At 34.0% G+C, this 27816-nt stretch overlaps 1 protein-coding gene across 1 annotated transcript; it reads left to right on the forward strand.

Annotated features, from left to right (window-relative positions):
- The first annotated feature begins 4958 nt into the window (after positions 1-4958).
- Positions 4959-27816, forward strand: LOC138333508 (growth hormone secretagogue receptor type 1-like). Its single transcript, XM_069281930.1, has 2 exons — positions 4959-5093; positions 26166-27816. The coding sequence occupies exon 2, from the start codon at positions 26166-26168 to the stop codon at positions 27189-27191; it is 1026 nt and encodes a 341-aa protein (XP_069138031.1). The 5' UTR covers positions 4959-5093; the 3' UTR covers positions 27192-27816.

A 27816-nucleotide genomic window follows, 5' to 3' on the forward strand; every position in this document is an offset into this window, starting at 1 on the left:
AGCCAGATTAACCAACTGAAAAAAACACCATTTCATCATGCAAGACTTTTTCAATACCCTTCAAAACATGTATTTTAGAACGCACCAATTTGACCTTGAATCACGTTTTAAAATTTGTACCAATAATGATGTTCGTTTGGCCTTAAATGATCCTGGCTGTGGATGGGCCGTTAAATAATAACAAACAAACGGTTTTTACGCGATAGTTAAGATCAATGTAGCATTAAGGTTTACATATCATGGTTTAAATCTGCTCAGTGAAGGCCAAAATGGATGTGGTGTCAGAAAAGCTGTCAATAAATGAGTCGTTAAAGGTGAAGTGAAAAGTAATATCCAAATAATCAACCTTTTTGCGTTTCATTACTTGGCACAGGAACACATCTGTTTAAGACCGCCTGGACCTGGTTGTTCACAGGATGATTACCTTAATCGCACACTTAGTGGAATTTTCATTATACACAAAATTTGTGATTCTATCTGCACAAAAAAATATATAAAATTTGTATTGATTGAAATGGTTTTATCTTGATTTGAACATTGTCGTTAAATTGTGAATAGTCTAATCACCTTTTTAACAACTGGGTCCTAGTTCATAAAATGGGTTTCTTTGTGTCCTAATTGTTTAATTCAACACACTGTGACTTGTGTATGAACACGATTTAATTTCCAATAAACTACTATAAATATAGGTAAATCAGTGTTTTATTGCTATCATCTGGGAAATAGTCTATTTACAAACGACGTCACATTTATTAACAATCTCATTGTAACACATAACTCAATAACTGGAATAGCGAACAAAGGGTGCCGTTTTAGGTCACTGCATTGCATGCACCTAAAATAAAGTCTGCTTTACTCCTGTTCACTCCACAAATCTAACAAAAGCACCGACTTGCTCATCAATAAATATATTTTACAGAAATATACTAGGAAAAATCCGTAAGCTTAACATACTTAGCTATAAACTTCCTAAATGTTTTTAGATAATACACATCAAACACGAAATCAAAGAGTTCCAGAGGAAAACGTTTGAGTGATATGTCGCCTTCCCATCAGTGCACTATCAGCATATAGGTCGTCGGCGGGAATATCTGACGTCATATCCTCTGATGTAGGTGAAGTTGGAAATGTGGGTTATAGCTATTAATAATGGCTAGCTGTTGCATGCTTTAAGCATGTACAATTACAAAACAAATAAGCAGCATAAGCATATATGATGTGAATTTAATTAAATAAATGCGTCTGAATCGAAACACGATAAAGATTAGAGACACTCGGGCAAAATGATTATGCCAACTAAGCATTAATTGAAATATGCAGAAAAGTTTCATTTTCTCATGTGTCAATTTCATTTTTTATATATTGATTAGCTTGAATGAGCATATCAGCGTAAAGTTCTAATCTTGTTAGAAATGCAACTAGTATTGTCTTTCTATTACTGAGGTAGGCCAAACACTGTTTCAAACACAACATCATGAAATGGAGAACGGGTTCCAATTTCTTGAAACAATAATCATCTTCTTCATTCTGAATTTTAACTTCAATCTTCTTGATTAAGTAACAGATGTTAAATTGTATGACTCAAGTTTTTTTTAGTTAGGCTTGTTTCCTGGAATAAGTAACATTCCTTCTCTTCAGATGATGAGTGTCTTATCTCTGACACCTGTCATGGATTTTTCTGTCAAATCTAGCAATAAACGTAAGTATTTCAAATTTGATTGGTGTCGAATTTAGTTGATTATGATTGAAATCCTCATCAACAAGTCATCATCACTTTATGAATTTAACTACATGTATATAAATATCAACTTGGTATAGTTGTTTGCGTCCTATTATTGTCCATTGTTAGTTAAGAAATTGACAAAGGTGACATACAGTCGAAACATTTAAAGAAAACTATTGACCAAATACATGTAGTACATTTTAACCTTCTATCAGCCAGGATGGGAGTATAGTGGTAGAGTCTCACAGAACAACTAACCACTTGTAAGAGCATGTTATCTGCTCGAATCATTGACGAAAAAAATGCCCAAAATCGTTTTATTTATAACCGAATTTCAGTTAAGGAAAGTCACGTACTTACCATCACATATAACATACAGGAAAAATATCTATCTCATTGAGACATCTCCATTATGTTTGAAAATCATGGTTATTATTTTAATTCAATTTGAAAGTGATGTTAACAAACTTGTATTGAATAATTCTAGTATGTAAACCAATTTTAAGGAAATAACGTGTATATGTAAAGACTGAAATAAAAAAATATCTTTTCATACTGTATGCAATAAATTATATGACGATCATTTATTCTAAACAATAAATTTTATTGTTATGCCGTATCACACCATCATATCTGTACTCACAATATAAGACTGGGACATGGTATATTAACCTATTGTGTTTATGTTTCATTCAAATATATTAAAGTTATATTTTTATCCGTCCATTTACAATTTCTCAATTTGTTCCCTCCGAAATAATAATTTACTTTCTAAAGTGCGCGTTATAATACTCTTCCCTTCGTTTAACACAACTCTGATTCTACTCAGCAAATGGTATGCATCTATTTAATCATTCCTTTCAACCTTCAATACTACCACACATTGACAAACTCTTCAAATTCCAACTTGTCTCTTAGCCTTTCAAGATGAAACATCAGTCAGTCATTCTTCGCGGGGGCATTGAATTGTCATGTTTAAAAGATAAACTAACAATTATTTGTTTTCCTTATATCTGAAGACAGTAAGTAGTACATATGAAACAAACGTCCTTTTAAACATACGATCCTCCTACGGCCTCCTACCTGTGATGTATCTGTGTTTTGGGAGGTTGCGATATCATCTTGTTGTGACTTTATAATGATCAAAACGGTTGCCCATTTTATAAGCTATAACGAACAACGTCTTTAACACTTTTATAGACTATGGTTTGTCATGGGCAAGAGACAAAACCCGGAGCTTTCATCACAGGGGCGAACACCAAAGTCAAATATAAGGCGGTTTGAAAAGAGACGTCGGGAAAGAAGTCAGAAAACGATTACGAAACAGAATATTAAGATTAATTGTTGAAAGAGTATCATATTGTATTTTCTTGTGAGTGGCTACTGAGGGACATACAAAACACAAAATTGAGACGGGACTAAATCAAATAGTGTTGTACGAAATCAATACATCATCATTTCAATTATTGATTTAATTTGCAAATATTTCATTTGCCATTTTAATGTTGAAAAAACAGATTGGGTACTAATCTAAAAAGTTATAAATAAATGTGTTACATAGGTCCTCTGCGAAAGCTCAAAGAAATTATTCATTTTACGAAAATTGTTTTTTTACTAAGTTTAGACGTTTGGGAGGTAAAACTTCATCCTTCATCATAGATATGCGTTCAAACAGGAAGCACCACTACAGAAAAATAATTATTTCGTATTGTAAAACTGATTTCATTTATTCTATTTAAGTCATTCACGAACGTACAAGCTTTAAAAACACCCACTGAAAATCCGGAGATAAGTATTCATTAAATAGTGAACGGCTAAGTAACGCATATAAAAAAAACCAGCCACAATATATCAAATATACAATATCTCAAATATACAAACATCAAAATATATTACTATTATGAGATATTTGAATACTTTAAACTTTATAAATTGAAGACATGTTTTCTAGACATACAACTAATCTACACAAACTGGAGTGACCTAGTTCAATTATACAACTTTCTGTTTAAGACCATTACAAGCCTCACCTTACATAGGTCAATACTCCCTCGCAGAAATCTGTTATTGATATTAGCCACAGTCAACGATTGAAGTGTCAATTGCATGTTCTAGATAGTTACATAAGTACACGTGATGTGTGGTCGGCTTTGTGACCATCAGAAATCTACTAAGACTTGAATATTAATATTGCTTCACATGATAACCTTAGAGAATTTATTGCATGTATTATCAAATCATATTCCTTAACAACAAGAATAATTTATTTCTATGATTATGTAAATGAAGGGCCAGTTAGATATAAAATTCCTATATAGTTGTGACACTCAATATCGCATCAAATATCTATAATGATATTCTTTATTCAGTGCTGAACAGTTCAACAGTGATTCCCAAAAGATTTCAGCACAAAAATAAAATCAGTCATGATTCAATAATCTGTCATTCAATATCCGCAGAAAAAAAATCAGAGTGCAAAAAATCAAATATATACAGGGTGTCCCAAAAAACATGTCCCAAATGTTGATAGGTAATAACTTTTTATGGAAATTCAAAATGATTTGGAAAGCTGGAGTATCCAAATTTAACTTAATTGGGTACAAAGTACCTATTACATCATAATTTTGTGTGATTACGTCATAATAGAAACGATGCCATCATCGATGGTGTCATATTTTGGTGACTTTCTAGCACCATGAAGATTCAGGCTGAATATATTGAACTCTACAAAGCGGTTGGAAAGTCCCCTACTTAAGTAAATGAAATGTTATGAAAAAGTCACCCATGTATGCAGTCCATTCCAGGCAGTAGAATAACAGAATTGTGAGGCGGTGAGGAATTTTAAAGACAGAATTCATCATATCATCGAAAAGAAGGGCGGATACCTTGCGCCCAATCTTAAAATGAAAGTTATTGATTTTCTGAACAAATCGCAAAATTAGCAAAATATGACTTTCGCTCAATTTTCAATATAGGTATTAACAAAAAGGTATTTGTCCGGGTTGTTATATATCGTTGTACAGAGCAGATCACTACCTTTCTCATGGTAAATAGATCAAATTCCTCCGTCTATCAAAATATTTTGTATAAAGCGTCAAACTCGGGACATGTTTTTTGGGACACCCTGTATATATTTTAAAAACTGACGTTTTCACGCCTAATCTGTTAAATACTGTAGTTGTGGAGACAACTCTGGTTCACTGTAGGTATATCCACCACTCAGTCGCTGCAGCTCCAGTTCTCCATGCGCACTATAGCTATGAGAGCGCGCAGCGTTATTTGGCACATTCTAGCCACTCGTCTGGACTATACTCAACGACTATGATTCCGGGCCCGGATTTATATACCAACTGAACTTATTCCTTTAAAGGTAAGTGTTTAATTACATCACTAGTATATTAATATCTGTAATTGCTACGTAATATTGTTAATCAATTAATTTGAAATTATATTTAATTTTTTCTAATGGTATATGTTCTAATATGCATAGGATATTTACAGATGGATGCACTTAACGTTTAATATTCTAAAACAGAAATTTATCTATGCAATTAGCTAGGATTAAAACAAATGAAGTTTCGTATTCACATGCTGATGACTATACCAACTCAACTTTGCTATAAAAGTAATAAGTTCGATTTTTCACATGTTTGAACACATTTCGAGATGATATATTTTTGCTAATTTCATCTTTCCGTAGTAAATAAGTTGGTTTACTAAATACTATGCGGTCCTGAGTCATGAATAAATATTTAATTCGATGTATATGGTAAATTGTAACAACTACGATTATCATAAAGTATTTCAAGATTTATCCATCATTATCTTTGAATAGCGGGTTGTTTCAGACAATGTTTTCGTCATATGACGGAATAAGCTAATAGTTCAAATTATCAATTTAAGTGATGATAATTAAAAAAAATAATACAGCTATAAAATAATAAAAGAATAAAGTTGCGTTAGCAAACGTATCATTTTTACGGCTTCAATTATCCGAATATACCTATCATAAAACATTAATGAAAAAAAGCTATTTCATTTAATAAACAAACAAGCTTGTTAAAACAACTTCATATACAAGCCGCATCATCTGATATTAAATCAGTTTCTTTATCCGGAAGATGCGGCAGATTAATTGGTCTTAAATTAAAGAATACTTGAGTATATACGATAAACAAAACCGTGTGGTCAGTTAGTTAACTCCGGAGACTATGGGACAGACGAGTGCGATACCAATGAGATGCCACATAAATTATATAATACCTTGCAGATTCGATCCTATCGGTTTGATATAGCCAATTTTTATATAGAGGAAATTGTATTATATAGAGTATATTTCATGTTCATTATGAATACCAGTTATGTATCATCGAGTGATGTGGAAACTTTGATAGTGTTTACGAGTGCGAAGCGTTCCACATCAGGAGATGAGATACATGTATTACGTGTATTCATCAAATAACAAGGAATATTCTATTTATTACATTTGTTTTCTCGCTTCCATTTACAGGACACTACTGGTCCCCCCATTGTATTTTACCCTTGTTTATTATTTGCCCTTGCGATTATTACGACGTATTTTCGTGGGCATAACGCCATATTTCTACACTTAAATATGTTTAAATATTTTTCTGCACATACTAATGATAAAACATGCAAAATTACATTATCGAAAGAGATATTTTCGCTTCAGTGAAAATATAGCTTATATTTTCACCAGAAAACCTTATAGTAGTTATGAGTATATTTAATGTGCTATAACATGCAGTGTACTACCTTTTTCTGGAATAAATTTCAAAAGTAACATTGTATGTGTAAAACACATTTTTTTAACCATATGTAGTTTTCCTGTGAATAGTTGGGATAGACAACGTACATTGTATGCTGCTTTTGCTTCAGAAATCAAATAAAGCCCACTTTTGATAAAAAAAAACCCTGTATGAATCGTGAAAAAAATGCAGCCCAAATATGTAATATTACCAAACAAAGTGATTGGCGTTTGCCCATGCCATCTGCTTATCTTGACGTCATTATCATTGTGACGTCACCGTTTGCGAAACAGTGGTTACGGAAAATGGCTATCAAATTACTGTCCCATCCAGAATTTCAACAATTCATCATAAATATGTTATTAAATGCAAACATAAGCTTTGAACTCCATTCACTTGGCAAATATGTGAGAATGAATGCCAAATGGACAGCGTCAAAATTTAATTTGCCGCTGTCCAATTTGCGTATATTGGCTATATGTAATAGTAGAATTCATGCTTTTTTATAGTGCTATTACTAAAAGTATGCTTTCAGGGAATAGAAAATAGGGACATAACAGATAAGGAAGTAAATTGGATTAGCAAGAACAGAAAAGATGACATCCTCAAATTAATCACCTTAACTATTCATGCTATTGGTACACCTGTGTAAACTCATATTGTCCTGTACTATCAGAACGAATTGAGATCCGAAATAAAATTCACCTAAAATTGGATTAGCAAGAACAGAAAAGATGACATCCTCAAATTAATCACCTTAACTATCATGCTATAGGTACACCGGATACATTCATAGTGTTCTATACGAGCAGAACGAATCAAGACCCAAAATTAAATTAAACCTTAAACCATCGTTATGTAAGCACTCAGTGCTCAAATCAGTACTGGTTTGAATTCACTGTCATGTCTCTTAGTCATAGTTCAGCTGGTTAGTACGACGTATGTATTTGACATCCTATACATTTGATTTTCACTAGCTATATAGTCTGGCAGCAATTTATCAATAGACGATGAATGGCCATGACAGGATTGCACATTTGGTTTTATGTTATTTATTCAGTAGTTTTCAATGATTTGTCGACACATAGACAACTTGAATAAAAGGTAATTCCTTTTTAGTGAGTCCGAGCACAATTAGGAGGGATCAGTTAAAACCGCATGAATAACTCTTAACGCCCGATTAAGGTAATGTTACGTTAACACAAAGTTAGTGTTCCGGTGGGATTTTATTAGGTAAAGTCGAGGGCATATTTGCTTATGTTTCCTGATATTGCCAATGTATAACATTCATACTACTGACTGTCTGCATACTACACTCGTAAAATATAATGGTTCCTCTATTACAACAAGACACAACACCACAATTACATTTCATCTAATACATACCGCTATAGGTTTATTTTCAAGATTCTTTATTCTCTGAAGTCACACATATATATATATATATATACATGAAAAAAAAGAAAATTACAAATGTACATGATACAGAACACTCAGATTCACAAAACAAATTAATAATACGATTATAGGCCTACCGACAAAGAAATTCATCTGCAAATATGTATAATTATAACTCAAATACTATATAATGGTTTAATTTCTAAATATTTTGATAATTTTAACTAATATTTGACGAAATATACAAACTCTATAAAGTATTAAATATCCGTTTCATTTTTATAACCGAATACTTACGAATAAACGATTTTTCGTTAGAATTGTACCTGCTGTCCCTATTACATGATCGTAAAAGGCTACTTAATTTAGGATATTATCTTTTTTCTTTTCCTTATTAACTTTCTTCTTCCTAACGTCTCCCTTGACACCGCCTCACTTTTGACCTAATGTTGAGCGCTCGCCAATGTGAGGTATGCTCTTGGATCTGTCCCCTGGCCGAGACACACCAAAGTCTACAAAAGTGGTAGTTTCTCCTCCTTAGCACTTAACATACAGGAAGTAGGACGACTGGTTCGCAAGTTGTCAGTATATTGTGACCGGGCGGGGTGTGTTGCTTTGAAGAATAAAATTGCACGGCTTGGAATGTTATATTGTTCGGCTTTAGAAACACCCTGTCGTTGCTATCTAGTTTTGAAGAAAAAGACGACGACTTCGAGAAATCGCGCGTTATATTAAGTAATGTAATAATGACGTCATACTAGATTCACGTTTAATTTCGCGCCACACGTCATCGTCACCATTATTTGTAGCATAATAGCGACAGAAGACAGTCGATTCCATCGTGTTGGCGATATCGAAATCGTTGAAATGTAATAAAACAAATATTTCATGAGATTTTGTGCTCTTGTTCATAATTTAACCCCTCGATGGTGGTTCAACAAGTGTTTACCATCACTTCGGGTTAACTATTATAAATTAGAACACAGTAACCCATGAAATACTTGTATAATAGATAGAAGATAATTTCGATTCACCAGTTCTATATAAGCTAATGCCAAAATGACATAACTTGTGTAATAGTATGATAAAGCATAGCAATATGGCATTGACATTTCCTCTGGAATGTAATGATATTATGCATTCTAAAAGCACGTAGTCATTCATGCATTTGCGATGCCACAATATAGACTTAAGTTAATGATAAAACCGATACTTTGTTTCTATCTTCATTATTCGGCAAAAATAAAAAAGACATGCTTCTGAATGCAAACGAAATAACCATATCAATTGCATTGATAATCAGAAGGGGCAAACGGACAATTATCGGGCGCCAAACTGAACATGGATGGAACGTTTTGCTTCAAATCACATCCTTAAGACTCCATAAATTCTTCCAAAAACAATCATTTACCCCATCCTCCGACATATCGGCTTTGCTCTTGTTGGTAATAATTGCCTGTGGTTTTGTTTGATGTGTTTGACAATACATCAAATAGTCTGGACAATATTCCACCAACGACTTTTGTCTTTTGCATATTATCTCGGAGACAAAGCTATTTTACTCCTTAATTAATTCTATTCTGTTTCATGATCCATTCGTACCTGATTTACTACAAGCATATTGGTGTTATTTTAATTCAATAAACCAAACGATAAATGGGTAGCAAATTGGCAATTTGTGACTAAATATCTTGGTTTAAATTGATAAATGATTAGAAGTGACAACATTATTAAATTCTAATTCGATAAACGAGGAGTTCTCAATACCATCAAACCTAATAATGTATATATCGAGACATTCTAAGAGAAGGGTTAGAATTAACGTACTATGAAATGTTAACGCACTCCAACTCTAATACATTGTCGTGACGAAAGGTACGCACGTTGTTAAATATTGAAAACAAATTTAGAGGTATAGATCCACAACAATGAGACGACGTGTATCACTGCTATTGAATCATTTACACAGGAAATATTTCAACATGATAATGTCTTGTTTAAAGGTTCTTTCACATGGAATACACGTGAACGCGAATGTCACGTGAAATTCACGTGAAGAAATATTGTCTGTGCGGCCATCCTTCGGGCTACATTTTTACGAAGACGCTTGATTTATATTTAAAAAGACATGAAAAAACCATTTACAAAGAAACATATAGAGCCATTATATACATTATCGGTTCGGAAGGCGACAAAGCGTTCCGGAAAATTGAAGGGCAGTGACTATAAATACGTTAGGTGAATTTTTAGAACACCTACGCTGTGTACGACATGTGTATGGCACTGAATTGTATCATGTTCATAGCATACAATAAACTATGAATAAACATAAGGGATTCATGTGATGCCCTCAAACGGTTCAGTCTTAACGAAGTTCATTTCTAGAGGCGATAATCCTGTAACAGCATTATTCGCACAAATACGTGTGCGGACTGATTATAATTGTTTTTCTAGCTCTATGGGACTTGGTAGCGGTTGATCATATCTGTTCCAACGCCACTCTGGCCGGTGTCCAGTGGATAGAATAGTGTTAAGCAAACCAGATACCCGGCTTATAATCGTATTAATCTGGGCCCACACCCACGTGACTTTGACATAGATACCATATCAACTTTGAACATATCGCTAAGGATTTGTACATAGCTGTCTTTTAGTTATTGCTGTTTATCTTACTTAGATGCAGTCTTACGATCAAACGATCTTATCGGTCCAGCATATGTTTATTTTATTTACGTTGAACATAGTTTTACTTGCGGATTAAGGCAAGTATCATATTGGCATAAAAGCAACTTTGTACCGAAATCAACTTTAGCAGTGCTATTGTCAATATATAGACAAGAAAAATAAGAAAAGAAAGATGAATGAATACATACGTTTGTACTTAAATTGTTGTGATTTTTTTTCAACCACAATATTTAATGGATTTCGTATACCATGTAAGTTACATTATGTATGTTAATAGCTTGAAGACCTAGAAGACTGAAAACTGAAAAAAAAAAGTTTTTCGTATCATTGTACAGATAATACTGTAAAATGTTTGATCTTGAACACCTGATTTATGTTAAATGCATATGTTTAACGTTACTCTTTAATGTGTGTATCTTCAATAACGTTCGAAAACATAATGATTTGGTATTAGGGTTTGATCACAAGTACCAAATAAAGTAGGAGCGGAAAAAAGCATGGCCAGACTGGGATTCAAACCCAGGATCGTCCAATACTTGCCGGAGTGCTCTACCAGTTGATCTACATAATATAATAATGTACCTGGTTGCGGGCGATCGACCCAATACACGACCATTACAAACGCATACGTGTAATGCAAAACTGGTGTCCATTTTAGCATTAATGGCCATTGGACTACCACTGGCTAGGAAATATTATATATATCAAGGAATCGTTGCACTACAGGTTTAAAAGCAATAGACTATTGACTGATTGCCTTAACGTGTTGAACATTGGTGACCCATCGCTTTGGGATACCCACTCTGAACAATGCCTTCTTCTTGATACTATCATTAGGCTGTGTGTATTGACGTTTGTATGTGTGTATTCCATTAAAGAAACCACTGAATGCGATATGGGACGTTTATATAGTTGATGTACCCATCCATAACATTAATCGACAATGATTTAATGAATGTCGAAGTGAAATCGTTATATTAAATAAGTGAAATAGATATATACAATATAGGCAGATATACCCGTAGATAACCTATTCCCAGGAGAAATCCAACTCTCCGTGTTTGTCAATGGAGAGTGGCTTCTTAGGATGTGACGGGGGCTATTTCATCAATCAAGCCCACAGGTTTATCACAGACAGCCAAAACGACAGCGGACTGGTGTGGCCGGAATCCATTACTGGTAGAATGCTTCCAGGACCAATAACGCCGAGCGTGTACAAGGGATCGTAGGTGTCACTCATAGGTTAATATCGGGGACGTGGTGACGTTATGGAATACATATTCCGGATAGAGTAAAAACGGTTGTACGAGTTACCGACACGTCAATAGAATAAATCATAGTCAGATTAAAACTGAAATGATATTTTGTTACTTTCAAGTGGAACTTTTCGTCAACGCCTTTCAAATCTACGATAGCGGGGGTTGTGTAGCCAACGTTTATTAGTAGGCCGCTAATGTGGTTAAGATTTTCCAACATATTATAGCTAGCCCTCCATCTCTGGACCGCGAATTAGTAACCACTAAGAGGGTCAATTGTCAGGGTAGTAAATGTGGTTTTTTCTCAGGGTACTCCGACTTTTCTCAATATCCGATATATGACACGCTAATTCTGCTGCCTTGTAACATGACGTTAAAATGAACCGGGTGTGGTTCGAGGATGATAACGTTATAGTGTTGTCTCATTGAATCTTACGGGTAGAAACATCAAGCAACACACACTTCTAATGTCTTGTCACATTTCCTACTTACAAGCAAACTAGTTGTTTTTGGCAAATCTACCATTTTTTATATGCTACAAAGGAGCAGAAACTATAACAGTTAAAGTTATTAGTATATCTCGACATTGTAATAAAACCAATAGTCAACATTGGTTATGTTGTCTTTTATGACGTAATATGGCTCTAGTATCGCTGATTGACCAAACAGGCAAAGAAAAGATAATAACAGTGAAAGTTATTACACAAAATTTAGTTCAACATATATATTATATAAGGTTTTTTCTCGAAATGATAATTAATACAAAAATAAATATTTAGATATGTTGCCATGCGATCTTGTTACAGACATGCAAAATGCACATAAATGAATGCGACACCATCAGTCACTTCTTGTACGGTTTAAGCGTAAATGTTTCCACAACCTTACGTAATAACGTAATGGCGTTCATGATTTTAATTAATTCGACTAATATTTACCTTACAACATTATAAGTTTGATGGATGATAAACGACATTAACGGTAATTTGATTTCCTTTTCTGGAACAATGGAGCCCCTATCCATTATTATGTAGGGATATTGCCTAAGGGAAAATTCAGCCTGATTAGAGTCCTATATCAATTTTCTATATCGTGGTTTCTCGAGAAATTTTAGATTTCCTCTTTGATATTATTTTTTCAAGTGAATAATCGTTCATGTATTGCTTATTTCAAACAGTAATACATATTCCCATTTTAATTGAGGTTATTTCAAATTGCAGAAATCAATAGGACCGGGAATATATCAATATATACATGTATTCTCCTCTGATAAATATTAACTTTCAAATTGGCGATACTGAAGTATGCGAACTTACTTTTTCAGTTTATATGTATCAGTACATAGACGTCCTTTTTTTCGAAACAAAATGAAGGTAAATTGGACAACAGTGAGCATAGCATGAATAGAAAATATGCGTGAACGGTCGGTCAGTTGTGATGAAAATCGAAATTAAAGTATCAGGGGATTAAAATAATACGTCATGATCATTGGATATACGCGGAAATCGTAACGTGTTACGAGAAAAGACAAATAAAGCTTGCAATGATTCCACAAATAACACTGAGTCAGTACTGCGTATTTTTTTGTTTTCATTTGAAGCAGTTTTTATTTGCTTTCTTCCACGTATATAACAGTACAGACACAGATTACAAAACACGGCACTTGCTCAATCAATATAAAGCTAGGAATGATTTAACAAATAGCACTAAGTACCCAAACCGTAAATACGAAGTATGTTTTTATTCATATGAAACGATTTCTACTTGTTATTCTCACATATGCAACAGTACAGACAGATTACAAAAGACATCACTTTCACACTCAATTTTTCACTTGTAAAAGGGAAAGGGTGCCTTCTGTTCAATATAGTGTTTTGAAAGCCAATGCTTGCCTATATATGATGAGCTCGTAGATCATCATGATTTTTTTTTTTAAATTAAGGTTAACATTCGTGTATTTCTATAACATAACACATTCTACGACTAGCAATCAACATTATGAGGAATATATGGTATGTTGGAAGAGTAATGCAAAAAATACAAATGCTTCGGTAGAGCAAACGTTTGCAGGCATATAGGCTATACGTCCTGATGCTAGTAATCGCAAATGTCATAAAATGACGGACTCCTCAATGAGTTGCGTTTGTGAATGCCTATATGTTCGAGGAAGCTGCAGTGTATTCATGTTGTGTCTCCTTGTGATAGTGGCATTATTGTCATGTTTATATTGCGATCTCACTGAAACATGCCACCAAAGACATCGGACAGCACACCACGAACGGTTACAGTATACTGAAAATAGACAATGAATGATGGAAATAATAGCGATATTAGGAGGAAGGGAAGGTTCGTCTAGAATTGTTCAAGTGTTAGTTAATGTTTGGTCGAAACTAATCACTCTATGATTCCAATTTAGTGTACAAATGTAAACCATAACAAAATATACCCTCCCGTTTCTGGAAGACAAGAAAAGTTCCTCCAGGTGAAAATAGTTTGTAAGCTATAATACAAAATGCCTATTTGAATCATTTGCAACCTTAAGTAAATTAGTATTATATATACAATGTGTATATACCACATAATAATGTTGTAGAGGCAAATACAACTACATTTTAGTGCATTTCATCCATACCCATATTGGCATATAAAGCAGAAATGTTAGAATAAATACTAATGAATCGAGTCGCATGTACAGAACATTCAGTTGCGTGCTTTGGTAATTGGATCGAAAAGTAAGTTCCAAGTTTAGAGACATTGAAGCACAAATATTTCATCTAATGTTGATATATTTGTAATTGACAAAACTCTGCCATAATGAGTTTCTATGACATTTAGGTAGGACAGGCGATTACAATTCCCTTCATTCTTGCTATTTTAAACTTTTGCTTAAAAAGTTTGAAAACGATCCTTAGATAATTTAAAATCCATCTAGATAACAATTACTTTGTATAAAAATACGTGATGAGAATTTTAGTTAAGAAGAAATTCAGTTTAAACTACATACGAGAAGACACCGGAACAAATGTTACCATGCCTTTCTGTACTAGATGACGGCGCAAATAATCTACATGTCTAAAAACGAATTTGAAATCAGTATGTAATGTAAATCCAGAGACATTAAAAATAATTACATAGGGCCTCTAAAGTATCAAAATGTTTTATTATTCTTAGTTAAAGTTTAGACATTTTAATACTTTAATACTACTTTGATACATGTAACTATCACGGATAAGTTAGGTTATAATGGGGAATTATGGGACTCTATCCTAAGCCATAGTTCATAATTCACTATATTCGCAGTCAAGAGCACTTTCGTCAATCTATATACCAGCGAATAGGATGGAAAATGACAAGTATGATAACTTGTACAGTTTATTGCATTTACAAATTGATGTAGGCAAACATTTCTCCTCGCAAATTGGTACTATAGAGGAGATCGCGATATCAAAACAAATACATTGTATATAGTGACATGGTACGGGCATTGTATCAAACGATGTAAACTGTCTCTGAACAATTATATATGTTCGTATGCACGTAAATAAACGTTAAATTTTAACATTTTTTGCATTATAAACAAAAAAAAAAAAAAAAAAATCCTGGACTAATTCTGCTATTTTGTAACCTGGACGTGAACCTATAGACAATTATTGACAAAGATGGAATTGTTTTTTACATGTAAATAAGAGAGCTGGGAAATATTTGGCTCCAGGTTGGGTTATTCTCCCTTTTATTACGATTTCATTGATAAATGTTATTGCCACGCTCGTGTATGTTAATTACAGCTAGATCCCGGCCAATATGCAATAAAATTGGACTTCATTTTCAACACGAAGTAACCAATTTGGGTGAGTGTTAATGTAGGAGTAAATCCGATTTGATAGATGATGATTTTGTCGTAGCTTTATTACTCTATGCCTAGCAACATGTTATAACTCAAATGCCATCAAACTATCTCTCAGGGAGGGATGAGTTCCCTCTTATACATGGCGGTTCGCGTGTTGTTGTTTTGGGTGGTAGACTTAAGTTTGGTTTCGCTTTATCGTATTTAACGCCCGTTCTATCAAAAACTTGGGCTTAAAGGAGAGCCTCACTGTATATTTATATGATCTAAATTATTATACTATAACACTTTAAACTATATTCCTGAAAAGTGTCTTTGTGAAACCTGGAACTTTCTTTTGAACTTTTGAGTTGATTTACTTTGTCAAAGAAAGTATGTAGCGATATATATTCATAGAGGATCTGACAACAATTTATGAGGGTCAAAGTGACCATTCGGATTAACCATTCGAATTGGTACTTCCAAATTTACATAGCGGGGACGAAAATGTTTATGTTATAGTTGACAGGAAACAATTTTCGTTTATGTAGAGTAACTTCGCCAATAGAGTACAATAATAGCTGTATACATAAGAATTTGTTGACGAAATATATAGGGGCCGCGGTGGCCGAGTGGTTAAGATGTCCCGACATATTACCAGAAGCCCTCCACCTCTGGGATGGGGTTCGAATCCCATGTGGGGCAGTTACCAGGAACTGACCCCTAGTCGTTGGTTTTTCTCCTGTTACTCCGGTTTTCCTCCAACAAACCTGGCACGTCCTTACATGACCCTGACTGTTAATAGGACGGTAAACTAATAGAAAAAAACCCAGAAATGTCTTAATCAGTTGATGATGGAGCTAGATGACGAAAATACATTTAAATTTAAGTACAAGGCCATCAGAATGTCACCCATAATATGATTTCAGATCCTCTATGAAACGGTGTGTATTAGAATCCGATTGAATGACGGAAATTTAATTACTAACATGTCAAGGAAGTAAATTACATTCTCACCAACGACCGTATATTAGTCAACTTTTATCAACAACAACGACAACAAATGGTTGTTGGTTAATGAATATTTATAAGACGCTATATTCAACGATGAATGAACATCGTATAACGATCTTCAATGAAGCATGAACACCCTATATTACGAGAATATTACCTCCATCGCTTGGTTAGTCGTCACAGCTCTAATCCAACTGTCGCTTCCACAAATTACCAATACCCCCTTTTCCCACTAATAGGGCCAAGCACTTGTTGCTATTTATAAGTGTTATGATTGCAATGCAGGTATGATGAATGACAGCTCACGTCCCTCCGAATTTAGCATAATGATGGATTGCTTCATTTCATAGGGCGCAACGACCGCGTCAATTTAGAGTGGTGATATTGAATTAGGTGAAATTTGCGTCGGTCCCATCTCTGACCAATACACCTGCAGGAACATCTGCCTAGTCTGTCTCTCATCAAACGACACTTTACATTATCATAGCTACTTTTTCAAAATTGTGCACATGATGCAGACAAAATCGGTTACTGCATACCCAATAGATCTGATGATAATCATGCGATCCATATAAAAACTACATAGCGCGAGTCAAAGGTTGTTCATCCTGTCTTCTTTACATTCATACTGTTAATATAACTTGTTTTCGTGCGATTTGATTTCGCGAATTTGCGGGTGATTAGAAATCGCAATTTTTAAAAGATGCAATTATAATAGATTAATCTTAATTGTAAATCGCGAAATTATCTCGCCTTGAAAAAGATTATAGTGCTTAAGTTTAATTCTTGCGACATTAAGATGGTTTATACTTCATCTATGTCTTGTTACCAAGCCATGATCTACGGTATTCGTTACATTAAGGCCGACTTTGTCTACTTTAATTTCTATCTCTAGGACAGCTACACCAATGTAGGTCATGATTTAGGCAATGTACGTCACAGTCGTCGGTTATTAAGCTATCTACTACAGCTAACTGGGTTCCCTTTGAGACATTATGAAGGATATCTTTTCTAGGTATTATTATACAATTATACTAATTTTATTGCTGAGTTTATTTGATAAAAATAACTAAACTACACAACGCCATCCTCTAAGTCTTCGAGACAGATATCCGGTTTTCATTACAGAATGTCATTTACAACAGGTTATTAGGGCTTCATGTATTTGTTTTACGTTTAAATAACAGTAGGTGGCATTCCATAACATTGAGGTCTTTGGGGTGAATGAAAAGGATTACAAAGGAAAAAGGCAATATAATATCGGCTGTTCATTTCTTCCCAACGTGATAACTTTTTATAACTATTTTTACCGTTGAGTATTTTGCTTATTTAGCCGCTTTCATTCGATCTCCTGGTATAGTTAACAAGCGCAAATTGTGTCGTGATTATGAATCACAGAACTATTGCATAAGCCTTCTGAGATCTTTGAGTTTCCTTTCACATTGGGTTAAGGCATGAAAATACATGGACATATTGACTTATGGACTTATTCTTGGTTGCTAAATTTGCGATTTTCGTTTCAAAAGAATATAAGAATATACGTGATAATTTCGCAGAATAAACATTAATTTATCCCCTTTCTACATAAGTAATTTAAGTTTATGTTACCTTGCTGTGGGTGAAAAGACATGTTTAGTATGCTTTGATATGTTTGTGCATTTCGTGATAGTCTTTTGAAAGGTATCAAGCAAAATCAGCTTAAAAGCAAGAAAAAATAAATTAAAAAAATGCAATTAATCTGTTCATCAAAAGGAAAATAACCAATCCAAATATAGACTTTTCATACAGAGCAGATCGTCCAAAAATGTCTATACGGGAATATCATATTAATACATGTATTACACTGCGTCGCGCAATTCGAGATTAACAGTTGTCAAAAATAAATGATCAAAAAAATTGTAAATTACAAATCATACGAAACGTAAACTTTGTATAATTGATTGTTTACTTGCGCCAATGACATGCAGTCATTAGACAAAACAACGTTGTAAGGATTAAAGCGGAACCATGTGATAAACAAATCCTTTTTTCTGATGCTGAAGACAGCACAAGACCGTGATATTTTTAAGATAAACCATTAGGAGCATAAAAGGTATGGTTTGTATAAATGAACGAGTGTATCCCTGTAGACAAGATTTATACCGACAAAGAGGCGGACAATACGTGTAGATAGCATCTAGAAGGAAAGTCATTTAGAAATGTCATTTGACAGACCAATACATACTGATACCATTTTTACCAGTCTAATAAATGTATTAACAGGGTTCTAACTGATCAGGTACGATACGCCGTGTCCAATTATTTAAATATATATACATTATAGAGCGATATATTCTATCTCCATTATACTTCATACTGATGGCTGAGATCACAGTAGTCCCGCGCCAATCGCCTGAACAGGATCACCATTGGGGAAACTATCTTCTAAAGCACATATAATTGACATATCATGGGTATGTGACTGATATTAAATCGAGTTTGGACGCCGGAATACAGTATTTTTCTTCTATTGTAGGTTATATATAAATGATTAAAAATATAAAACATATATTCTCGGGAGAAATACATATATTTGTCTTCCAACTGACGACAGCATTTAAAGTGAACAGTCGGGCAAGGATGGCTAAAGTCGGTAAAAATGGTGTGAATGTATCCAGTATAATTTCTTATGAAATGGAAAAATAAAATGTCTCGTCAAAATCTGTCTGCATACGAAGAAATTAATTTAAAGTATGGAAATTCTAAAAGTCCTCCCGGCTCACAATGTCCGTGGTTACATTTCCACGCAGCCTCGCTTTCAATGCTTTCAGCTTTTCTTTACTTTAATGGTCAGAACTGGGAAACTAAGCAGAACTTGACTGTCGTATTAATATGTGAGAACTTTTGGAAGGCCAATGAACGCATTTAGACTGGTTTTCTTTGCCCGACTATTCACTTTAAAAACTGTCATTGCCTAAGACGTATAGGTGTATGTACATATACATGAAACAAATAAAGACAACACATATATATCCCATAGGTCGGATACATCGGAACCAACTAGAATTAGTTTTTTCACAACGTTTAAAACATTTTTCTTTTTTCAAAATAGTTTTGCATTTTTTTATAATTATCTTTTTATTCGGGATTTTCATTCAATACAATTTACAGATATACTCAATAGACTGTCAAACACATACACACATACTGTCAAAAAACTCCTATATTTAACACATGTATACACTTTATGCATTCAGATATATCCATTCCACCCTCCACATACTTTCTTTACTGTTTACAAGGTAAACATAATTCACACTCATCTATATTTATTATTTATATTAATGCTTGCCACAAGTTTAAATTAAGAACATATCATAATGGGATATATTGATATCCCATAGCTAATATATAAATGCACATGCATTCAACGATAACTAAATATGAGGCTTAAATTTTGTGTATATTAGTACATAAGGAGGAAATAACACAATTTTGGAGTATAAGGGTGATAACAACTCGCTCTAATGTCATTGAATCTAAAGGAATTAAGGTCAGGATTAAAAAGAGCGGCAGATTTATAGAGAAATAAAAAATAGAAAGAAAAATTGAAAAGTTCTGGGTAGGATTGAGACGGAGAAATATTATTGTAAATTAAGAACAATTATCAAAAAAGATGCAATTTCGGCTTTGTGCGGGGGAGGGAGGGGATTGGTAAAAAATAATTATGGATTTGAAATGCTTAATAAAGTAAATGTGTGCGAAAGTGCAATTATAACTTGATTAGTTCCATTTTCTCCTTTTTTACTTTAACTTTAAAGCTGACAATGCAAGTTAAAAACATGTATTTGAAATTAAAAAAAAATATATATTAACGAAATATTTTTTTAAAATTGTTTCTGAGACATTCCCTAGTTATGACAGTGTGGTATCTAAGGAAGTGGCAGCCATTTTTCTTTTGTTCTGCTTAGTAACCTTCACTGGCCAACCCCTTATATAAAGCACGGGACACTTGACACACGTGTGTCATTCTAAACATGTTTTGTCTCAGATACACATGCCCCGATATTGCAAATAACATTGTCAAATTGCACTCACCTGACAATATTTCATTGATGTAATAGATGAATGTGTTGTCAGCTATATCCCAACATATGTCCAATACGAACTAATAAAACACTTCAATATACACCAAGTTTTAAACGTACATGTACATCGACACGTGTGTGTCCTTGATAGTTGTCGCTCGTTCGGGTCAGGTACGTAGTCACGTGTACATGGTCAGTTGAGTGCATCGAGTACGATGATATACGTGGAGATATTTGGACGGATTATTGTTTGGGTTTCTATTCACTTGCGTTGGAATTTATTTTGAGAAACATCTAAATGACATCTTAGAGGAGTTGACATGTTTTCTTGCTAAAAAAAGTCCCATATAGTTTTACAGGTGAGGGTTTTGTTTACCTACTTTTATTTTAAGTTTTACTTTTTCATCTTTACTATAATACGATATACTTTGAAATATATTTTTGAACTGCATAATGACCTTTAATTGTGTTGATAAGGACGTAACTGTGTAAGGATCTGATTCTGTATATGTATTGCTTTATAATTATGTTTATTTTCTGTTTGACATTGTTATGTGCAATATCGGGGAATGCGTACCCGAGACAATCTATGTTCAGAATGACGCAAGTGTGTAATGAATGAATTGCAGAGTTTAACGTGCCGTAACGTATTCGTTCCTGGGCACGCTTGAGCAAGCGTGTCAAGTCCCTGCTTTGCCAGTGAAGGTAACTAACCTAGCTTAGCAAAAAGAAAAATGGCTGCCACTTATTTTTTTACTTGGATACAACAAGGGGGTAGGGTCCCCGAGTCTCCTCACAAAACGAACAAATTAAAATAATTAAAGAAGCACCTGCATTAATACAGCCAATATATGAGCTTAGGACTCACAACTTCGTAAATGTCTTACGTAGTATTTGTGAGTCAAACAAACTTAATATTTCATACAACGACAAATTGTGCAGATCTTGGATGTCCTCGACGACGTCCGAGCAAAAATATACAATTGATATTTTGAGATATTTCCTGAAGCAGTCGAAGTTGTTCTCGGAGTCCATGTCTTATGCGATGTTCGAAATGTCTATTAGCAATAATACCAGATGCAATCTTATAAACAATATTTAAAAGGGATATCGGTCTCCAATTTTTAATGAAAACATGGTACGTCCTTAAATTACTCTGGCTAATGATAAGATAAACCAGATAAGAATGAGGCGTTAGGTATGTACATGTATAGACCATGATATTTGGATAAAGTATTGTTTTGCGATATTAGACCCGGAAGGAATGTGTTATTTATCAGGAATGATTATGATTACGCAAACAATGGAAAATACCACTTTTTTTACAATTTACAACGATAAGATAGAGATGTTAGCATTTAGTTTAACTAAAAACCGCTTTTGCCAATTGAAACTATTTCAAGTGATATTTTTTTATCGGAGTCCGCTTCGAAATCTGTAAAAGTATCAAGTGTATTTCATATACCCAATTTTGAAATAGATTTGCTTAAATAGAGATATACAATAACTTAGTTAATTTGAATGACCAAAATATATACCCAGTTATAAACTGTCGGAAATGTCATGTACTTAACACGCGCACCATACATGACAGCAACAGAAATGAAAGGCACGACGATCCGGTTATTGGTCGAATGGTCAGTATGAATCGTGTTACCAAAGCTCTATAGTACGAGTTATAAAGTCCTGAGAAAACCTTTACACGTTTCTTCGCCGATTACATTCATACGTCATCTAACAAAGCCGTTCATTATTTTCATTTTACGTGGGAACATTTCAAAAGGCGATAACCTAAAGTTGAAATGTACATATAATTTGGGATGTCTCTTTTAGATCTGTATTTAGCGATTATAAACTTAAATAAACATTTGAACATTCAAAATGGAATAGTTAACAAAAAGAAATTGAAAATGTAAATTTTAAACAAAAAGAGATTTCAGAAAAGAATTTCTTACCCATAAAAACTTATCTAAAAACATTACAGAGATTAAGGAAAGGCGAAAGACTGATTGTGGTGTTGTAACCCATAATGTACTATGTCAATCCGGCCTAATCGAATTGTTCCTACGGCTGTCTGTCAAGGCAAAGAAATAAATTGATTCACTTCAACGAATTGTTATATAGGACTAGTGTACAGACCAGATATATATATTGGCGGATAGTTTACTCTGTCAGATTGAACGTAAGAGCACAGAAGCTATAGAAAACCACAAATATGACGCAATAAAATTGGATAGAAAATTGGTTTTCTAAATACACGACAGCAGATCAGGCGTAAAGTGTTCAAAATAATCCTTTGATGAACTGACAGTGTTATAAATCTATTCATTGCACCGAGAATGCTTTATCGCTATTTTTGTTTGACTGATGATAGAAGTGCGGTTTGGTTTGATCTATGCTATTGTGTATGATTGTTCTCTTCTAGACATACAAATTGTAGATACATTATTTCCCTTCCAGCGGATGCGAAATCACAAAAAGAATTATCTATTTATCTCTTTCAAAATTCATATTTCAAACAAACCTCAAACACATCGCTTGAAGCTGTTGATAGGAATTTGCATTATGCCAAAATACTTCTAATGGTATTGCTTCATTTCACAGAAACAACGTCTCATGTTGTACATTTTCTCGTTTTACAATTCCATATTCCGAATTTGCATATTGCGAACACTTGCGGGTGTGTATTGATTGTGACGTCATGTGTTTGCGAGCGTAACATCATACGTTTAGGAGAAAACGACGTAAATTGCGCTCACAAAATAATGACGTAACAATCGATACCTACCCGCAAGGGAGCTAACTCAGTAATATGCAAAGACGGAATATGGGAATTAAGAAAACAAAAATGTATATTTCATTGCTGAAGTAATGAAAATATAAGTTACAAGTTATTATCATATGATACATGAAAATGAAAACAATTTCAACTGACCAGGAATTAAAATTTTACAAGAGAGGGAAAAATTAAACAAAATATAAACAACCAGTTTAGTTTTAAACTGCTTTTGGTAGTTGCTTTAAATACAGCTCAATGTGAGCAACTCCTATTCAATGGTAATATTTTCGGAAATTGAAATCAATTGAGATAGCAACTTTAAAGCCTACATAATAGACTTCTAAATCAAAATCAACCACAAATAGTCGTGGCTTTCTCACTAATAGTTGTAGAATATATTTGATTACTTCCGAACTTGCGAAAAGCAGTTCTTAAACTGTAATTCTCATAATCACGCCTTTTATATGGTATTTCTGAATTCCTTTGGTATGTTTAATGTGAGATTGAAGAACGTTTTGGAGGATGGTCTCCTTGCCATAGAGGTAATCGCAGTGACAAGATAAACATATCCTGTATTGGATGTGTTCCGTCTTTGTATCTGACAGAGTTATCCCCCTTGCGGGAAAGTATGATGGCGCGTCATTATTTTGTGGGAGACATACACGTAGTTTTCTATGAAAAGTCTGGCATTACTCTCCCAATCGGATTACGTCAAAAATTAATACATACCCACACAGATGGTAACTCTGTAATATATAAATATAGAATAATAGATACATAGAACGGTCGTGCATTGGTGAGTTGCGGTAATTGCATTTCAGCGATTTTTGAGTAAGAAATTGAGCGCTGAATTTTGCTGTGGTTTCACAAATGCCATTTCGGTTGTCTGTTAAGAACCCTAAATGCGAATGGACGATTCCATCACTGCACGTAAATTAATTGTTCAAAATAGGTTAAGCCATAAACAAAGTACACGTACTTGTATATTAGACTGATTGAGTTTTACAGTATACTCAAATGTAAACAATTGAAATCATTATTTTTATAATTTCCAATCTCATTTATTTTTTAAGCATCTGAACCATTACGTGAATATTTCAAGTGTGTATTTATCACTTAATCTGTTCATTAATCAATAGATTTCGTCATTACCTTCAATGATGTTTATGCATGACTCATACTTTGATCAGAATTCAGAATGTCCTAATATTTTCTTATTAATATTTTTAATCTAAATATCACGATATAATGTAACTGTATCTTGATGAACATATTGGGTTATGGAAATCACATTTAAACAATTCATTTAAAATATCATAATGACGTGAAAATGGTATAAAGCTCGTGTATTAGTTATTTGAAATAAAATGCCAAAATAAATTCAAAGTAAAATCAAAATCACTTCTATGGAATGTATATTCAGCCACTATGGGGCCTTATTCACTCCGAAATAACACTAACACAACGTGTTCGTCTACAAGTTTGTTTACATCTATTGTACGCATTTAAAATATCAAACTAGAAATTAATTAGAAACGAAGGATGCCAACCTTAACGGGTTAGATTAAGTTGTTCGATAATAATGATCAGAATTAATTTTAAATCACATTTAGAGGTTACTGAACTGTTGTGATGTCGTCAATTTTGTAATCTTGAACCTAATGTTAAACACAAGACTAACATTACAGTTCCATTGACGAGGTCAATTCCGTGTGATGTCAAATTGTTAAAGGCACATATTTTCGTGTGTTTTAATATTCAAAATAGATGAATAAATAGGCTCATATTTTCGTGTGTTTTAATATTCAAAATAGATGAATAAATAGTCATCGTGTTTTGGTCTCAATAACAGATACAGACTAATTTGTATGACTGTATTCAACGGGATAAAATCGCCGTGAAACCATTGCTTGGAAAACGTTATTTCTCAGACAATATCCGATACGATAAGAAAATATTGAGTATAACCATTTTTTTATCAATTCAAATACAGAAAATAATGTAAAACAAACTAGTACTATCCGCATGGCATACACAACAAAATTATCTATGCGTAAGATCACAAATTTCATGGACAATTCTTATGAAAGAACATTAGGCGCCACGAATAGTTCTAGACATAGATACCTTTTTGGAAGTAAATACCAGAATCGGCATGGGCAATGCCACACTAAATGTTGAATAAAACCCCTATACACAAGGAAACAATAATCTAATTGATAATTTGATGAATGAAAGGTATCCTTTTCGAGGAAAACAACAACGTTGTCATGAAATAAAATAATAGAATAGAATAAGCTAACCACGGATGTAAAGTATTCAAATGCGTAAGAATGTTTATTGTATAACAGATAGCTAAAACACGTGTATACCGCGATAAAACACCTATAAAACAACGGATCTATCTCTCGGGTTTATCGAGCCAAACTCCAGCAAACGATGCCTTAAAAAGTCGTACATTTGGTCAGTCGTAAATAGCTCTAAGGCGAAACCAAGCATGTAATTTGATCATACGCCTTTCGAAATGTAATGCCTTCCCTAAAGATTTTGGAAGTGATTATGTGCATTGTAAAGCCTTTTGAAGCCAGTCTAGACACATCACGTAGGATTTGTCTGGTCAAAATGACAATATTGCCTATCTCTCATTTCAGATGAACGGCACCACGACATCATGGAACATTTCATCCTCTTCCGAGCTGGACGAAACTTCCACGGAAATGTTTTTGGAGATGCATGTGATCTACAAAGAACATTTACCCGTGATTTACGAGATTCCAAAGATAATAAAGGCAGTAATGTACGTGTTTGGTTTCCCTGGCAACATCCTTGCCTGTATCATGTGGTTGCAGCGCCCACTACTCCACTCTTCCGGTTGTTACCTAGCCTCTCTTGCCATCTCCGACCTTCTCTTTCTCGTTCTGTCCATGATGTTTGACCTTGAGTATATATGGGAGATTAAAACGATCGGCGTACCGGTCATCTGTCAAGCTTTTCCAGTGATCTACATGGCAGTGCAATATATGTCACCTTTATTGACTATGGCGTTTACAGTGGAGCGGTTAATATCTGTTAGATTTCCACTTGGAAGAAGGATCTACTGTACCGTGAAGCGAGCTGCCATGGTAAATCTCTTCTTGGCGCTTTTTGTCCTCGTCGCTGGAGGAATACAAGCCTACATTTGGGATTACGACTACGAACACCATGCTTGTAATATTAGAATCGGTATCGATGAGTTTAGGAAGCAATGGACATGGGTTACTGAATCCACCATGTTTGTTTTGGTCCCTGTGTTAATTCTTGTAATGAACGTTCTGCTCATATTCACAATCCGCCGTTCCAAACGACGATCGCGCCATCTGTATGGTTCACCACCGCCTAAACATAGATCGGCGACAACCAAAATGCTTCTTGTTGTATCGTTCTATCTCATATTCACGACATTGCCAGTGTCGATTCTGTACGCCATAGGAGATTTCTTCCCCCCGAACACCGCTAACTATGATGTTGACAATGATCCTCTGTGGCAGAGTCACTTTAAGTACATGGTCGTTCGAGAGGCCGTCTATGCCATAGGCATGTCTCATTACGTCTGTAACTTTTATCTGTATCTCGCTACAGGACATAGATTCCGAATGGAAACCAAACGATACTTTCAGCATTTTGTCAAAAACGGATGAATCCATTGTTTAGATGACATTGAGGGAGGAGTATGAAATGTCGATTAGTTCCACGGATAAAAGTATTCGAACATTTCTTTTTGACAACAAAATACAGCTTTCTGTGAAAAAAACATGTTTATAATTCTAGGTCTTTTATATTTCATGTCATTTTGGCAACAGTGTAATTGACCATACAAACTCTATATAAGTTCAACCCATATATGGTATTGCAGGTTATTTTTTCGATTTTCTTGAGGACAATATTCTTGCAATTTCGCGATACATTGCTGAAATAGAAAAAAAACCCAGCGACATATTGAAAATTGATGAATTATATATATATTTATCGTTATAGGCAAATCGCATAATATCAAAACCGCTTATTAAATACTTAATAACAATCGCGCAAACATTGACACACGAAAATAATTGGCTATTCGAAAATAAATGTATAGATTTTTCAAAGATTGCTTTGTTTCCTCTCCGTCTATTTTTTTGGAAAAGCTTGGACAGACATCGTCGACATCTGGTTAAACAATGTGTGTGTGGAGTCTACAAACAATGCCTACAAGATAAACCAAAGTTATAAATCTTCACAGAACCGTATGGTTTGATATAATTAAAGTTAATGTATGGCGCTTTT

This window comes from Argopecten irradians, chromosome 10 (genome assembly GCF_041381155.1).
Source record: "Argopecten irradians isolate NY chromosome 10, Ai_NY, whole genome shotgun sequence".
Classification (NCBI taxonomy): domain Eukaryota; kingdom Metazoa; phylum Mollusca; class Bivalvia; order Pectinida; family Pectinidae; genus Argopecten; species Argopecten irradians.